This window comes from Podarcis filfolensis (assembly GCF_964270895.1).
Source record: "Podarcis filfolensis genome assembly, chromosome: 13".
NCBI classification, from domain to species: Eukaryota; Metazoa; Chordata; class Lepidosauria; order Squamata; family Lacertidae; genus Podarcis; species Podarcis filfolensis.
In genome coordinates, this window is record NC_139615.1 from 51,994,743 (window position 1) to 52,013,157 (window position 18,415).

An 18,415-nucleotide genomic window follows, 5' to 3' on the forward strand; every position below is an offset into this window, starting at 1 on the left:
CTCTTCCATCCAGGAGTTGGTGTCCCAGGACAGCGCCAATGCCATAGGGCGAGGCGTCGCATGCTAGCCCCACCGGCAGCCTCTCGTCGAAGTGTGCCAAGACCGAGTTTGAGACAAGCAAGTCCTTGACTGCCTGGAATGCGGCCTCCTGGCGCTGGCCCCACACCCAAGGGGCCCGCTTGTCCAGGAGTCTGTGTAGGGGCTCCGCTACCGCCGCCTTGTGGGGAAGGAAGGAATGGTAAAAGTTCAATAGTCCCAAGAAGGCCTGAAGTTCAGTCTTGTTCTTGGGCGCTGGGGCATCACAAATGGCCCGTACCTTGTCCCCAGTTGGGTGGACCCCTTCTGCGTCCACCATAAATCCCAGAAAGTCCACCTGAGGCACTCCTAGTAGACATTTTTCCCGCTTCACCTTGAGACCCGCCGTCTGGAAACAGTGCAGAACGGTGCGGAGGCGGTCCTCAAACTCCTCTGGTGTGGGCCCGGCAATCAACACATCATCGAAGAAGGGGGTGACACCAGGAATCCCTTTAAGGAGAGAGTCCATTAGATTCTGGAATATGCCTGGTGCCACGCTGACACCGAATTGCAGCCGCTTTACCCTGAACGCTCCTCTGTGCGTCACAATCGTCTGTGCCTCTGCTGTGGCCTCATCTACTGGCAGCTGTTGATATGCTTGGGCCAAGTCCAGCTTGCCAAAAATTTTCGACCCAGCCAGGGTGGCAAGGACATGGCTGACCACTGGCACTGGGTATGCATGGGCCGTGAGGGCCTTGTTTATGGTACATTTGTAGTCTGCGCAGATGCGGATCGAACCATTAGGCTTGATGGGTGTGACGATTGGGGTTTCCCAGGGGGCATTAGGCACCGGCTCCAGCACTCCTTGCTCCACGAGTCGGTCCAATTCCTCGTCTATACGGGGTTTCAGGGCGAACGGGACCCGGCGGGCCTTGAGCCTGACCGGTCGTACTGCGGGGTCAAGCTGTAGAGCAATGGGGGGGCCCGTATACTGTCCCAATTTCCCATCGAAAACCCCTGGAAATTCCTTGCATATGGCGTCCACGTCCACTTGTAAGCTCGTGTGGTTCACCCCGGTGACAGCTAGCCCCAGTGGTCCAAACCATGCCAATCCCAGTAAGCTAATGTAGGGGCCCTTGACCACAAGCAAGTCCAGTTGCCGCGTCCGCCCTCGGTATTGCACCCTGAAGGTCCCCACCCCCATTGTGGGGACCTTACGTTTCTGGAAGTCCCGGAGGGTGAATGGGGCTGGCCTGAGTTGGGACCCCCAGTAGGACACAGTTTCCTTAAGGTCCTTGCCGAGATTATGGATAGAGTTGAACCCGTGTCAAGCTCCATGCGGCATGGGGCCCCCTCTATCTGTACCTCTACATAAATTTTCTCTACGTTGGGGTGGGGCAACTGGTATACCTGGAAGTCCGTGAGCTCCGTCGAGTTGCCTTGGTGTGTTGGGCCCCGGGACCTGGGGCTCTTGGATTGGTCATCTGATGCCTGGCGTCGGGTGGGCCGAGCCCGACACACCCAGGCGATGAGTCCCAATTTTCTGCACTGCCTGCACTCTGCGTTGCGGAAACGGCAGGTCCTCCTCTCGTGACTTTCTCCACAGCTTGCGCAGTTCCCTCCTTCTTGTTGAGGCAGCTGTGGTATGTGGGCTGCTTGAGTGCGCTGCTGTACTCGGTGCACCTCCTCCCTGTTGGATCCTGAGTCGTCGGTGAGGTCTTCGTGGTGGACCCTCGGTTGGGATGGCTGGCTCAGCCGTGCCTCTTGCGTCGACCTTTCGGCAGCTTCCGTTGCCAGGGCCTCCTCCAGAGCGACCTGGAACGTTAGGTTCTTCTTAGCGTAGAGGCGTCGTTGCAGCTTCTCATCCTTCAGGCCACCAACGAGGCGGTCACAAAGCATGTTCTCCAGCTCTGAGAAGTTGCAGAACCGGGCAGCTTGGCGGAGAGAGGTCACAAACCCAGTTATGGTTTCCCCAGGGGCTTGCCGCTTTGTGTAGAAGGCATTTCGACGAGCCACCACTGAGGGCTGTGGCGAAAAGTGCCGCTTCAGCTGTTCCATTATTGTTTTGTATGGAACAGTAGCGACGTCTTCAGGTGCAAGGAGAGCCCGGGCGATTTCAAACGTCTCCTCTCCGCAGACGCTGAAGAATATTGCCCTCTTCTTGGCGTCTTCTTCATCGGTGACCCCTTTGGCTTCTAGGAGGAAGGTGAAACAGGAGGCGTACGCTTCCCAGTCTCCAGATGCTGGGTTGAACGGCGAGAAGCTGCTGTCGGTTGCCATTCTGAGTTCCTTGTGTCCCGGAGCTGAAGCCTGGATACACGGTGCGAGGCAGCGGTGCGGCAGGTGGCGGTGCTGCGGTGCTGTGTGTGGCAGTCAGCTCAGCGGGATCCCACCTTCGTCGCCAGTGAAATATACTCAGAGTCGCAAAGTGATTTCATGCTCGTTATTCAGCTCATAGTGGTGAGGAGGAATGAACGAATGAAAGTCCCCTCAAGGTATCTGCTTTATATACATTATTTACACAATGGGCTGCACATGATTGGCTAATTCCGGAATTCTACTATAAGCCAATCAGGTTGTGGATTCACTTCTATCTGGAGCATGATTGGGTGGTTCCTGCCAACCAATCATACTGCTGCCTTGTTCTAGGACCAATCAGACTGCTGCCTTTTGGATCCTATTGTTCTAGGACCAATCAGACTGCTGCAGTTTGGATCCTATTCAACTCAGTACATAACAGTCCTCTTCCCCATCTAATGAACACCTTTCTCTTTGAACATAAGAAGAGCCTGCTGCATCAGAGCAATGATCCATCTAGTCTAGCATTCTGTTCCCATAGAGGCTAACCAGATGCTTGTGGGAAACCAGGGAGCAGAACATGAGCCCCACTCTCCCCTCCTACAGTTTCCAGTAAGGGGTGTCCAGAAGTATTGCTGCCTCCAGCTGCAGACGTAGAGCATAACCATTATGGCTAGGAGCCATTGAGAGCTGTCTCCTCCTCCTCTGTGAATTTGTCTGATCATCTTTAAAAGCCATCTAAGTTGGTGGCTATCCCTGCCTCCTGGGGAGTCTGCAGGTGGACTATGTGCTGCACAAAGAAGTCTTTTCTTTGACCTGTCCTGAAGCTTCCAACATTCTGCTTCACTGGACACCAGGGAGTTCTAGTGTTAGGAGGGAGAAAAACTGTTTTTGTCCATTTTCTCCCTGCCATGCATCACTGTATAAACCTCTGTCACGTCCCCTCTTACTCACCTTTTCCCTAGACAAAAAAGGCCTAAACACAGCAACCTTTCTTTACAGGGGACTTGCTTCATTCCCCTGATCATTTCGGTTGCCTTTTTCTGAACCTTTTCCAAATTTTCAATACCCTTTTTGTGGTGAGGTGACCAGAACTGTACACAGTGCTCCAAATGTAGCCGCACCATAGATTTGTATAGCAGCGTTATGATATTGGCAGTTTTATTTTCAACTCCTTTCCTACTGATCTCTAGAAAGGAATTTGCCTTTTTCACAGCTGCCACACACTTGGTCAACATCTTCATCCAGTTACCTGCTATAACCCCAAGGTCTTGCTCCTGGTGTGTCACCACCACTGAAATACAGGCACAGGGCTGCACGTCAGTAATCTATAACATACAAAACCTGCTGGACCAGAGATAATAATGAGAGAAAGAAAATGAAAGCACATATGTAGAACAACAGTGACCTAAAGTGGGGTGAGATTCTATGGTGAATGTGCAAATTCAGCTTAATTCTTTTGAAGTGTTGGAGGGGTTCCCCATTGTAATTGTTCCGATTGTAATAACAAGGAACAAGGTGGAGAATGGGTAAACTTTCATAAATTCAACGTACATATGGAAAAGACGGCAGTAATAGGGGATTGTAAAACTAGGATTAGGGACCTTCTGAGAAGCATTTCAAAAAACGTGGCTCCTGGAACAAAGCATGCCGTTTTGTACGGACTAGAGAGACTGCTGCACAAGTTCTGACCTGTCGAGTCCAGTGCTTTCCACCTGCATGCACTGTGGCCAGCCTCCTCCAAGGAGGCTGAAGAAACAGGCTCTTGCAGGGCTGGCAGGCTAAATTCAGGCACAATTAGTTGAGCAGACATGGTAAAGGCAAAAATGCTCCACATTAGGCTACATTCATAAAAATATCTCTTTATTTAAGTCAATCAAAACATTCCACAGGACCCAAAGTAATGATTGCAGTATAAGATCAGTTTAACATTATTTGAGGGCACACACAGGAGTCCCACCTGGCAGCAGATGGGTGGCATATTGGGCAGGCCTGTTGATGCCCCAGCAGTTGAAGCAATGCCAGCGGCCTCACAATTGGTGTGGGCTGAACAGCACGAAGCACCTCAGACATGCGTGGCCTCTGCAGCCGGGCATGAGGAAATGTTATTGAATACGAAGAGAGAAAGTACATTAAAAAAGAAATGCATTAATCGGTGTGTGCTTGAAATGGTCATTTGGAATATACAGAAGGCATGCCCTTATGAAGTTTTGTTTCTTGACCATTCTTGAAGAAGGCATTCATTCCACAGCCTTGCTTGTTTCCCATTATCTCTTGAAGCCTGGAGTTGTGCCGTCAGAGACAGATATTCTTTCAAAGTTCAATTCTTTTTTTCTCCTTCTTATTGAAAGGATTTTGAGGTTCAGTGGGTACAAGGGTCTGTGACAGAGGCCCCAGATGCGGAAATTCAGATGGTTGCCCATGCTTAGCCAGGTAACTGCAATCACAAGAGGAGACAAGCATCTTTCTCACCTGAATGTGAATTTCAAGGTCACAATCACTACTGACACCAAGAAACAGTGGGTAGAACTTCCTTGTATTCCAAACAATTGTAGACTGTAAGGGGTTGTTGTTTTTCTTTGTTAGTATGTTATATAGTTACAGTGGTACCTCTGGTTACGAACTTAATTCATTCCAGAACTCTGTTCTTAATCTGAAACCGTTCTTATCCTGAGGCGCGCTTTCGATAATGGGGCCTCCCGCTGCACAAGCGCCTCCGGTGCACGATTTCCTTTCATATCCTGGGGCAAAGTTCACAACCAGGAGCAGCTACTTCTGGGTTAGCGGAGTTTGTAACCCGAAGCGTTCGTAACCAGAGGTACCACTGTATAGGGTAAACCTCCCTGTGATCTTTGGACAAAGGGCCGTATAGAAATTTAATGAGCAATCACAGTAATTCCCTCTGACCCCTTCTCTCTCTCACACTCCTGCAGAGGCATAAGAGCTGCTTCCTCCTGGTGTGATCTTGCACTGCTGTGTCATGCGTGCAAATAAACAGAGGCAACCCATGTTTTTGGTCAGTGGCATGGCTCTTTCTGCCCCAGGTGTTGCCTAGTTTGAAGGGAAGGCAGTCAGGTGAAAAAGACACACACAACTGACCCAAGCCAGGCGGGTGCACACTAGGCTTGGGTGTTGCATTGATACATTGCCCAGGACTGCTATGAGGGCCAGAGGGGGGTGGCTGCTTCACCCAGTGGAACAGCGCAGGTGAAGCCGCCACTGCCGCTCCCGAGTCCCTCTGCCACCACTCTGGGGTAAACTTCTGATGCCTAAAAGTTTCAGGATCACGATATGGAGGGAAGAGTTAACACCCATTCCAAGTGCCATGTTCACAAGCCTGATAGCAGCCATCGAGAAATTTACAGTACACTTTAAAACACACACAAATGGCATTAAACTATATGACACATAGGGTGCTTCCATAGTATAAATTATTATTATTATTATTATTATTATTATTATTATTATTATTATTATTATTTATACCCCGCCCATCTGGCTGGGTTTCCCCACTCACTCTGGGCAGCTCCAAACAGAATATTAAAAACACGATAAAACATGAAACATTAAAAACTTCCCTAATCAGGGCTGCCTTCAGATGTCTTCTAAAAGTCAGATAGTTGTTTATTTCTTTGACATCTGGTGGGAGGGCATTCCAGAGGGTGGGCCCTCTGCCTGGTTCCCTGTAGCTTTGCTTCTCACAGTGAGGGAACCGCCAGAAGGCCCTCAGTGCTGGACCTCAGTGTCTGGGCTGAACAATGGGGGTGGAGATGTTCCTTCAGGAAGACTGGCAGTATATTGTGGGAGGACTTCATGTACATACCAGAATTTTAGTTTTCGGCAATTAAAGTGAATTAAAGCTTTGTTGCTTCAGCCCAACTAATCCATTTTAAAAAACGTGCAACTTATTGTGGTTAGGAAGTAATAAGAAAATGCAATGAAAAGTGTGTTATGAAGGAATAATTCCTAGGAAGAAAGATAAACAGCCTGCAAGCAAATAAAGATGACTGCTCGTTGTTGTATAACCCCCTCTGCTCACAAACACATCAGAATGAATGCTCAGTGAGGACCACATACAAGCTGAGCTCTGTGAAAACTCTGAGCTAGCAGGGCAGGATGATTGCTCAATAAATAGGTCATCTGGAGAAGCCCAGTTTTGCCCTCCATGCTTTAGAATTCTTTCCCCCTCTCTCTCTGTTTTCAAAGGAAAAGAATACAAATTTCAAAGGAAATACAAAGGAATCTGAAAACTACAGCAGATGTCAAATAATCTTGAAAGCTTTTCTTATGGGTTTTGACTCCAAATTTTTCAAAACCAAAGAAATGTTGTGCTTAATATTTAATTGTTCTTTAATGAAATAACCATAATTAGAATTCTAATGTATCTGAGCAGATTAAGTAATGTGCCTCACACTTACCAATACATTCGTGAAATTATTGATGGTGATGTTGGTGGAAGATTAGAATTTGCTGGTTGGGTGGCTGACCAATGAACCTTGCCAGTGTATCCAGAGGTGTTTGGAGAGCTAAGGGTAAAAGTTAAAGGGAGAAAAGGAATTGATTAAATGGGCACAGGCTTGAAATAATGACTTCTTGATAGCTCTAATTAAGGCAAAAGCTTTTGTTGTTGCATCTGAGGTGGGTGGGGAGAGAAAAGATGATGCAGCAGGAAAATACCGGGCTACTTCCTAAATGAAAATTGTTATTCCACTCATCTTCATAAAACTCAATCATTTTAGATGAGGATCTTGTTGACATTTAATATACTTTTATACCACTTTTCAGTCTAACCTCACAAAGTAATTTACATTAAAATATAAAAACAATTAAATGTCAGTTAAACAAAAAAAAGTCAAGAAAAGCTACAAGGGTGGGGAGTGAAGGGTTTTTTGAAAGCCAGATCTCTCCTCTATGTAGGGCAAAATGGTCAAGTAGCTGCTGGTGGCAGATGGAGGAGGGAACAGGCCCCCTCAGCTGGGAGCTAGATGGCAGGCCCTATCCTGCACAGATACAGAATGATGCAGAATTCCACATATTTGTATTTTACACCCCAATATCAGATTTCTCACTTTTTTCCAGGGCAACATTTTGCACTAATGGAATACCATCTGATTCTAGAAGAACAGATATTAGATACTGCCACATACTCTTGGCAGCTGTATTTTCATGGATATGGAATTTTGCCCTAAAACCAAATTTCACACATACAGCTCTAAAGCATAAAATGACAGCACAAGGCCCATTTGCAAAACAAAGCAGCAAAGAATCTTATGTACCAATGTACAAATTAGATTCAAGCAACAGAACTACATACATGTAGAATAAATTTGTGCATACAAATTATCTAGTCTGTGGGCTAAAAATAAATTTCAGGTTCAGTTTATTTGGCCATAAGCATAAAATATAGTAGAGAGTTATCAAAACAACAACAGGAGACAGGGGTGGGGAGAAAGATAATATATAAATACATAATGAGAAATAGATAAAAATACAATTAATAATTGTTTCGATGGCATCGAAAGCACTGGAAATTGCCACTAAAATTGAAACATCAAATTCATCTCTGTCTCCCAAACTGACGGGCAAATACCTAGCAAGTTGATAATCACTACTAGATTGTTGTTCAAGTTACAGTGGTGAGCAAGCCCCGTTTGCCAGAGCTAGTGAATTTTGCAAATTAAGACCCAGAGCTCTGTGTAGTATAAACGGTTGCCTTTTCTAGCTCAAGTGGCAGAAGTTGGGGTAGTGACAAGCCAACAGGGAACCTGCCAGCTGGGCAGGCCCAACAACCAAAGACTACATTGGATCCAGGCTGGGGAGGCATCACTCACCTGCAACGCTGCCACACCAGGAAGGCTAAGTGGACTTGTGTATCTCTCCCCCCTTTCCATATCTAGGAATGTGATAAATTCCTGATTGCTGTTGTGATACATTGCTCAGTAATCAGCATCCAATCACATGAGAGAGAGGCTGGGAAACTTGTTGTGTATCCCCAGCATGGAAATATAAAACAGGGAGCTGTTTTTGGTAGCAATCCCGTATTTCTAAGAACATTTACTTTCAGGTTTAGCTGGTCCTCAAGTGTACTGTGATGCAATGCATGCCCACCCATGAGGCAAGGTGAGGCAATTGCCTCCAGTGGCAGGATCCACTGGGGCAGCAGATCCCAATAGGGATATTTACGGTATTTTGTCCTTGTTCCTGATGTACATCTTCACTCACCCCTTCTGCCCTGACAGAGAGGGGGCGCCATTTTGTGGTTTGCCTTGGGTGTCAAAATGTCTTGGGCCAGCCCTGCCATGGTGCAACATAGATAAATTTAATGATATGCATGCATGCACCAGGCCTAGAGAGCAAGGCCCTTGTGATTTGCTAGTACTGAGCATTGTCACACAAAGCAATGATGTATTAGCAACACTAGTAATGAAAATGAATTTGTAGTTGTTGATATGACATTTGGCTAAGAATTGCATGGCCCTCCCTCTTCCTTCCCAGGACTGTTCCACAGGAAAACCCCATCTTTAGTGGCGTTTCTCCCCCACTGACTTAGAACACCTGCAGAACAAAGTTTCTTGAGTGCTGTAACCTCAGTGCATCCTTGTGGGGAGGGGGAGCAGAAAAAAGGATAAGATACAGCTAAATGAAGCTGAGAAATGTGCTAAATATCAAGTCTGTGCAATTATGTTTATGTGTGTGAATCATTTGTTGTTTGCCAATGAAAAATTAATAGTATGTTTTTTCTGTTTCATGTATAAGGAACAGAGGGGTTCAGATTACCAGATACAACTTCCTGCACAACAGAGGTTGCTGCTTACTGTGTGGCCTTGCAGATGTTTCTGGACTCCAGTGCCCATCAGCCTCAGCCCAGCGTGATCACTGACCAGTGATGATGGGAACGTAGTCCAGCAACTCCTCTACAAAATCCATTCATTAGGAGAGTATCTAGGGCAGGCACAGGCAAACTCGGCCCTCCAGATGTTTTGGGACTACAGTTCCCATCATCCCTGACCACTGGTCCTGTTAGTTAGGGATGATAGAGTTGTTGTCCCAAAACATCTGGAGGGCTGAGTTTGTCTATACCTGATCTAGGGTATCTAGGTAGCAGCACGCGGGTGCAGAAGACGACAGGGTTCCCGTGCCTTAAATTGTTGTGTAAAAAGAGAATTTTGCAGATGCAGCTTCTCATCACGCCCATGACAAGTTGCACCAATCAAGCTAAAAAAAGAGAGCCTGATGGTCTGAAAACTAGGCATGAGATAGAGAGCAGCAGCTGTTTAAAGTTAAAGGAAAAGTTGGGTATTATGGTAGACCCAGTGAAAAGCACTGGATTTGAATAAATTAAGATCATTGGTTTCAGTAGCTTCAGGTATGCTTAGTACTGGATATATCACCCACTGGAAGAATATACGGTAACTAAGGAAAAATATAAATAGAAAATAAATTGGGGGAAAACCAGAAACTCTACTAGGGTAAATGTAGACAGCAGCACCTATGTTTTGTTTTGAACTTTTACTACAAGAAACCAATACTATTTTGAGATATACAGCATAAGCAGATATAAGCATTATATCCACATAAAACGTCAAACCGCACCATAGGTGGGAAGAAGGGTTTCTACTGCTATTTATATTTTGGGGTTTCTCTGACATTTAGGTCATCATGAGGACTATTCTTAAAGGCAGCATCTCCCAACTGCTGTTACAAGCCATAAAGGGCACATGAAAAGCATTGCATCCCTGGCCCTGCCCATCCTGCACTTCCATAGCAAGACCACAGCCTTGACAGAAGCACTGGCCATGACAACAAGGAAATCTCCCTGAGCAGTCAGGAATGCATCAGATTCCATTCATCCATAACAATCCATGCTGGGGGACACTGCCAGTCAGCCAAAATCTCACCGGGGAATGATCTGTCCATAACATTGGCCTCCTCAAGCCCTCCTAACACTGGATCTGTGCCAGCCAACTCTGCAGACCAAACACCTGCCCTGCCACATCTATGTATCAGTCAGGCCTGTGACATAGTGAGATAGCTCCATGGTAGTCACAGAGACCATGAAATCGCGAGCTAGCCCATGACAAGGCCACCACAGCACAAATGGGGTGCATTTGGGTGGGCTATACACCAACATCATCTTGGGCCCAACACCGGGAACAACCCCTGAAATCAGTCAGAGCAAGCTGGCCTCCTGGTGAGAGCAATGGAAATATTATGGATGACAGTGCCTTGCACCCTGCCCCACTGGGCTGGCTGGGTTGGTGTTGCACCAAGTACCTGGGGGGGGCAGTGCTGAGTCAGCACAGCCCCCTCACGCCAAGTCAGCCCACTCACCCATGATCAGATCATGAATGACAGACCACTTGTTTTGGACCACCCTGGAGGTTAGTGGCATCACCAGAAGGGGATTGGTTGGCACGCTCTACCAAATCATGACAAGTGCAGAAGGATTAAAAACTCTCTCTCTCCTTTATCTGTACCCCACTGTCATACCAGCCCCATGCTTGTCACTACAAAAATGGAATCCCTCTGCCCCGGACCCCCGGACCTAGCCCAGGCACACAGCACCATCTCCTCTCAATCAAGCAACAGTCAACAAATGCAGGAATGAACAACCCTGTGTAAAACTGCCTAAGTGCCAAGCAGCAACGGAGGGCAGATATAGAAGAAATAAAAGTATCTAATAACAGAAAAGGACCATGTTGCAAGTGCAAGAGACCTCACCTTTAGGGCCAGGCAATATCTGTTTTTCAACATTGTGATATATCACCAGCTAACCATGGTGGTATAGTGATATATCACGATGCCTGAAATAATGCTGAAAAAGCAGCTGGGCTGGGGAGGGAGGGAGAAGCGGCCAGGAGGAAGGGAAGGAGGCTGCTGCTGACTCAGGTGAAGGAGCTCCTGCCTGATCCCTCCCTCTCTCCGCAGCCCAGCCTCAGCCAAGGGAGCCTAAGAAGGTGCTCTCCCATCTGCTTGCCTGTCTGCCTGCCTGCAAGCTCGCCTTTGCCTGAGCAAGGGGGCTGCCTCTTTCCTCTCGGTTGGTCACAGGAGTGACAGACCAAGAGTGCCTTTGTCCAGCGCCACGCACACCCCTCTCTAGCTTCAAACGAAAGGAACAGTCAGAGTTCAAGGCACATCCAAGCCATGCAGAAACAACTGGTGCCAAGCAGGGCTACTGAGAAAATGGGCTAACCCTGGGGACAAATTTGAGGGTCCGACAGAGAGGCCTGCAGGGCTGTATTTGGCTCCTGTGCCAGAGGTTCCCCACCCAACTTAAAGTGTGATGCTGCAAAACAAAACAAAACCACCCTGCAGCACCATCAGCTTTAATGGTCATTAAGGGATGGGCAAAGATTTTCTGCAATAGGCAGCCAGTGCTCGGTATAGCAGTCCCCTCCTCCAGTGGCCTCCCATCTCTCACCCAGGAAATATACCACCACACCAAAGCTAATAGAAGGGAAAGGAGAATGTTAGCCGCTTTGAGCCTCCTTAAAGGGAGTGAAAGGCGGGATATCAAATCCAAACTCTTCTTCTTCTTCTAATCCTGTCCAGGCTCCTCTCACCTCAGGAGTCACAGATATCTGGTGTCCAGAGACCCACCCAACTCCAATCCCTGTGCCAAACCAACGTGTGTGTGTGTGTGTGTGTGTGTGTGTGTCTCCCCTTATTGCAGGGGGTTGGACTAGGTTACTCTTGGTGTCCCTTCCAACTCTACAATTCTGTGATCTCCCCAAAGGATCTTTGGTGTTGCTTTGACTGACAGTCTTCTGTTATCTATGGCAAGACTTGCTCCTTTCAACAGCTGGGCCCTGGGACTGGCCCAGTGGTGTCCCTGGCACCTCCCACTGCTCTTGCAACCAGCAGTGGGTGTAGTTGGCCTCCCCCAGCAAGCCCTGTCCTTGCCACTTGCCACTCTGCTGCAGATGGCAGGCTGTCATAGAGGGAAGCTTGCAAGCCATAACTGATCTCCTCATTCAGGAATCCCTAAGAGGCTTCCAAGGAACAGCAGAGTTCTCCACACGGTTTAAAAATGATTATTTGGCAGTAGCACAATATATCCTCTTCTGGTTTTTTTGTTCCTTTTGGCATGCTCCACCACTAAGATTCTCCAGTTCATATAAGACTATCTTTCAGAAATGGCATGCGGCAGAAGCACAATTAGCAGCTGTGTGAAAAGTTAAAGGAACCAACATTTTTACAGCAGTAAACCTTTAGCATCTTCAGGCGACCTCTAGTGGCCAAATGTCCTCTCCACGCCTAAAGTACATGGAGGTACTTTGCTTGGGCAGAGAGTATATTTCAAATAACCCCATGTTTTCTTCTTGTGTTGTTAATGATGAAGAATCACAAAACTGTTGGAAGGGACCCAAAGGGTATTCTGTCTAGCCCATCCCCCTGAAATACAGGGTTGTGTTTCTCTGGAAAAGTCTTAGTTTTGAAAGTGTTCTTGACAATTTTATAATTGAAATGAATATATATTTAGTTACATTTCAGTACACACATATAACCTGCCTTTCAAATGAGACAGTAAATTGGGATTTCCCATTGTGCACCATGCATAGTAAACAATTAAAGTTTCCTGTGCAAAGTCCAAAGTCATTGGGAGTGGAACTCCTCACACCAGCTTTGGGGTGGCTGTAAATTTCCACAGTCTGCCTGGGAGTGGCTGGGAAATGAAGGGGTGTAGGCTTGGCAAATGTGTGTATTCTGCCAGCATTGTTTTCCATCAGGATTCTTCCATGGGCACCTATGTCATGCTGGTGGCATCTTCCAAGACCCATGGATGTGGCTGAGCTCCCCACTCTGTCACCTTCTTAAAGCCATCAGATATCCAAGCGTTACACCTTAAAAGTTTTTTTTTTAAAGACTTTAGTCATGAAGGCTCTGTACACACTCTGGTTTACTCTGTATCCAGGGGATTCCCATGGATAGTTTGTGAAGCTGTGTGCTCACAATATTAGATTCAATTCTTATCCATCCTGTAGTTTGAGTTTTGAACTGATTTGAAAACAGAACCCTTTGGAAGACCTCCATGCCCCCTCTCCACCCCCTGGTGGGACAGGCAGTGTGCAACCAAAAACGCATCCATGCATACTGATGTGTACAATGACATGCAACATGCAATTAGAGGGTAAAGGACCTCTGGATGGTTAAGTCCAATCAAAATCAACTGTGGGGTGTGGCACTCATCTCCGCTTTCAGGCCAAATTGCAGACAATTTTTCCGGGTCATGTGGCCAGCATAACTAAACCACTTCTGGCGCAACGGGACACTGTGACAGAAGCCAAAGCACAAGGAAATGCTGTTTATCTTCCCGCTACAGTGGTACCTATTTATCTACTCATGCTAGGTTGCCAGGAGCTGGGACAGAGCAATGGGAGTTCACCCCGTCACACAGATTCAAACTGCCGACCTTGCAATCAGCAAGCCCAGGAGGCTCGCTGGTTTAGACCACAGCGCCACCTGCATCCCATATATTCAATTAGAAGTGCAGGGGGGTGGGGAAACAATGACCTTGCTGAGTTTTAAGTAGGTAGTGAGTACACTGCTGGAGAGTGCCTCCATTTTCAATCTTTAAAAAAGCATGCCTCAGGGAGCTTGGGAAATATCCACTGTAACACTGAAATAAAGAGAAATTCCTCCATACTTATTATTAAATTTATACCCTGCCTTTTTTTTCCCTGACGGGGACTCAAGGCAGCTTACAGTCAGAAATAACTGCTAAAAACATGGGGGGGGGGACTAATTAAACAATTAAACATAGGTTGAATTAAAACCAATGCAATTTTTCAAGAAAAAGAGGTGCCTCAACCCACCATGAACACCTCCCTTGTTTTCATATAATGGCAACGGCCTGAGAGGTGCCAGAACTGAGTTCCGGCTTAAAAAACACCCTGATTATATGTGTGTATCTATCAATCTATTATCAATTAAAACAAGCAAATAATTACAACAGAAACAGCACAGCACCAGCTGTCCTTAAAAGCAGTCAGTCTCCCAAAGTCTTCACCTGCTGGCAGGAAGACAAGGAGGGAGCCCGTCTAGTTTCTACACGGAGGGAGTTCCAAAGGTGTCTGGGAGCAGCCACTGAGACAACCGAGATGGAATTGCTCCCTATTAGCGTGTCAGACTATATGAACTATTCATATACTGCGTTTAGTATCCAAAAGGCATCTGGATGTCCCTATTCTCTTTACCCTGAGGTCCAGCGCCAAGGGCCTTCTGGCGGTTCCCTCATTGCGAGAAGTAAGGTTACAGGGTACCAGACAGAGGACCTTCTTGGTAGTGGCTCCTGCCCTGTGGAACGCCCTCTCTTCAGATGTGAAGGAAATAAGCAGCTATCTTACCTTTGAAATTCCTCAGGGAAGTTTTTAATATTTAATGCTGTATTGTTTTTAACATTCGATTGGAAGCCGCCCAGAGTGGCTGGGGAAACTCAGTCAGATGGGCGGGGTATAAATAAATTATTATTATTATTATTATTATTATTATTATTATTATTATTATTATTATTATTTACCCTTGCAGTAATTCTGAGATATGTCACTATCTGCTCCTTTTAAGGCCTGATGCTTAATGAGTAAGTTAAACTAGCTGCACCCAAAGGCTAGCTGCAGCTAAAAACTGAGCTATACAACCATATTGAGCACACAAATAATATCTTACATATTCTTGACAGACAATATCATTACAGATTGCAGATGTGTGTCAAAGCCTTCCCTGTCTGACTGGTCTTACCTATGAAAATGCTTCCTGTACATAGAAAACTAGCATATGATTGCAGATGATTTTATCCTAGGCCCCCTGATATGAGACTTGTCTATGTGCTTATGAGAGAGCATACCAGCCAGTGATCCCTGCCAACAGTGTGAAGTCACCATTGAGGGGCCTGGTAGAAATTTTTCCACTTGGCAAATTGGCAGCAAATTGTAGCCTCGTAGCAAAATGTCACAACTTTTATGGTATGGCAGTTAGGCATTGGAATAATTCTGGAGAAGAGATGAGGGGAGGTAGTGCCATCACCTGCCCCACATATTGAAGGGTATTCCGTTAAAGGATTCTGGGGGGGTGTGGCCCTGTCCGAAGCCTAGGGAGGTGAGGGCCCAAGGCACGACCCCTATTAGTGACCCCCGGGGGAGCTCCTCGTTGATGTGCATCAGCAGGACTCCCCCTACTGGTGGTTAACCCTTTCTGGGCTCCCAGCAGATAGGCTGGAGTCAGATATAGTTGGTTAGATCCGATGCCTAAGCCGATACCGCTCATCATCTGTAACCAATAAAGTTGTGGCCTTTTTTTGCCCATTAACCTTAATTATTTGAGTCTTGTGTCTTTATTCAACAAAAGGGGGGTGGGGTCGAGACCTTGCCACGCAAGGTAAACAGCGTTTCCATGCGCTGCTCTGGTTCGCCAGAAGCGGCTAAGTCATGCTGGCCACATGACACGGAAGCTGTCTGTGGACAAATGCCATCTCCCTCGGCCTATAGAGCAAGATGAGCACGCAACCCAAGTCGTTCACCGCTGGACCTAATGGTCAGGGGTACCTTTACTATCCCAGAAGTCTGTAGTTGAGTCACCCGCATCCAGTCGCATATACTCTGGTTCCAAATAAACTTAAATCCTGCTTGGCAGCATGATACGGAGTCTCTCAGGTTCTCAATCAGTAATTACTATACAAGAAAGGAAACTTGAGGTTTACATACTAGGAAGATTTCACATATTGTGGTTCTGCATTTCGAACTCTGCTGTGAACAATTACATCTACATAGGGATTGTCCAGGTCATCAGGATTCTCTGCACCAACACAGCCTCTGTTTGGATGAAAAGGGGGGAATGAATCAAAAGGCAAATATGTATTATTTATAACACAGCTGGCTGAGGCCACCGAAGCTCCAAGTTTTTCGTTATTTATTTAAAAGGTGCACAAAAACATACAGAGAGATTTGTGCAGTCACGTACCAAAATACACATAAAACTAGGCAGTGTGCTTGTAGGAAAAAATGGATGACAACGTTTTACCACGTAGGTGGAATAAGCTAATTTGGGGAAACTGTAAATAATGTGAGAAAGAAATGGAGTCACCATTGCTTCCACTGCCTTTTGTATTCAGCCCCAAGAAACTGGTATAGCTCATTTTTTTCTAACAGTTTCATTAGTTTCTTCCATATTTCTATATCCAGTACACAAAAAAACCAACCATAGTAATAGTACTAGGAAATAGCAATGTCTCAGAAGCCATGATTTCTGACCCACAATGCTGAATGTAGCCCATTACTCTCATGTTGTGATATGCTACATGCTTGATAATCCCCCTCATGCTTTTGCCATTCCAAGCAAGTGGCAAAAAACAGGAGGTTTCTCAAGCCACTGGGCAAGGCAGTGGATCTGGCTGGCGGGCTGTGCTTGGCTTGCTGGATCACAAGTTGTGCAGGCCTGGGGCAAATAAATTTTAGTTGGCCTCAATAACCAGACATGGATGGAGTTTCTTGCCGAGCCCTAATACACGCTTGCATCCTAACATGGACAGCGGGTGTAGAGGAGGAGCACAGTATCATCTCTGACCTTCTGCTGCATTTTGGAGACAAAATGCCTTGGTATATCCAGAATGGTCCACAAAAGGCGCTTATCACCATTTCTGTAGTGCCTTGTTCCTATCCCTTTTGACAAGCATCTCTTCTCTCATGTCTGACTCGACACTTTGCTTTGGAGACACAATTTCTTAAACACAAGGACCCTGCCCAGGGACGTAGGAGCTAATAAGACCCTCTTAAATCCTCCAGTGGGGCTTCCTTATTGCACATTTCAAACCTATTCAGTGCTGGTATTTAGAACTGCCTGGCCTCACCTCCAAGTGAAACACCCCCCCCAAAAAAAAACCCACCTCCTGTTTTTTGCCTCTTGCTTAGAATGGCAAAACTCATGTAGCAAGTGCCAACAGGACTGGAGCCAAAAAGGGAGACTGAGAAACCGGGGAGTAGATATACTAAAACCACCGGTAGATGTGGGGACCTCTCCTGCATAGCCCAAAGAGAACTGAGTATGCTCAGTAGGCATAGCAGGTTGAGTGTTACTTGGAAAAGAACAATGAAAAGGAGAAAGGAGAGAGGGGCGGGGTGGTCTGCTGGAGCCTCTTATGCCTTCTACCTTATAATATGGTGCTTCGGGGTGAGGATTCACTGCAACATTTTGTCATAGGTCTTACTTGTCCTAGCTGGCTGTTCAACCGTCCACAAGGACCACAATTGCTAGAGCAACTTCTCAAGTCAGTTTCCAAGCTGCTCATAGATGATTTATGAAATCACACAGCCATAGGATAGGTTTTGCAGCAGGTAATAGCCTGAATTGCATGCCTATTCTATTTATCAGCCCTCTTAATATGAAGTCAAGCATGAGAGTGAGTTCATTTCAACTACAATCTTCTAAAATCAATTCTATACATTGGGATAATCTCAATGTAGGGAAAATATGTATATTAAAATGGTGGAGGGGTGGTACAAAGTTGATTTTTCTGCCATGAATGGCCATAAACTGAGAAGAAGCATATACGAGTATAAGAAACTACAAATTTTGACCAAACTCTATGAATTTTGACCAAACATCCAGTGAGTCTAGAAGTGACCAGTTAGATAGGAAGCTCATATGAAGTCAACATTGTTTATCTCCAGCATAAATAGGCACACTGCCTTTGAATGGGAAAGTTCTGTTTAACTGTCATGGCTGATATTTAGTAAAAAAAAAATTCTCTATAATCTGTCCAGTCCTTTAAATATCAGGCTAATCTAGTGGCCACAACATACTGTATATTTTGTGGCAATGAATTTAATATGCTAATTATGTACTGTGTTTCCTCATGGACTCCACTGGAAGATCAGCAACATTTGGGTTATCTCTTCCTTTAAATCTTTCCATTTCAGCTGGTCATTACATTCTGTAACTTAAGAAATAGTGCTCAAGGGCTCATCCAGACTTCCTTTTGTGCCGCATTCTAGGCACAGGTCCAGGCTTTAACTCTGTGTCTGAGTGGTTTCCTTTTCGCCCTGGCACTTTCCCCAGGAAAACCCACGTTTTACTACTGAATCAGAGCAAATGCCAATGGGGTTTTCTG

The 18,415-nt window shown here is 46.2% G+C and overlaps 1 protein-coding gene across 3 annotated transcripts in view; it reads right to left on the reverse strand.

Annotated features, from left to right (window-relative positions):
* Nucleotides 1–3,550: 3,550 nt before the first annotated feature.
* The window catches only part of SPMIP7 (sperm microtubule inner protein 7), a 29,954-nt gene continuing 15,089 nt past the window's right edge, over nucleotides 3,551–18,415 (reverse strand). For 2 of the 3 annotated variants that reach the window (XM_083583928.1, XM_083583926.1), the window contains 3 exons: nucleotides 16,014–16,121; nucleotides 6,732–6,839; nucleotides 4,160–4,750 (listed from right to left, as the gene is read on the reverse strand). In XM_083583928.1, the coding sequence (XP_083440054.1) occupies nucleotides 4,627–4,750; nucleotides 6,732–6,839; nucleotides 16,014–16,121 (340 nt within the window). In that variant the 3' untranslated portion in view covers nucleotides 4,160–4,626. Of the gene's footprint in view, nucleotides 3,658–4,159; nucleotides 4,751–6,731; nucleotides 6,840–16,013; nucleotides 16,122–18,415 lie in introns of those variants that run through there. The other variant, XM_083583927.1, reaches the window with a different exon arrangement.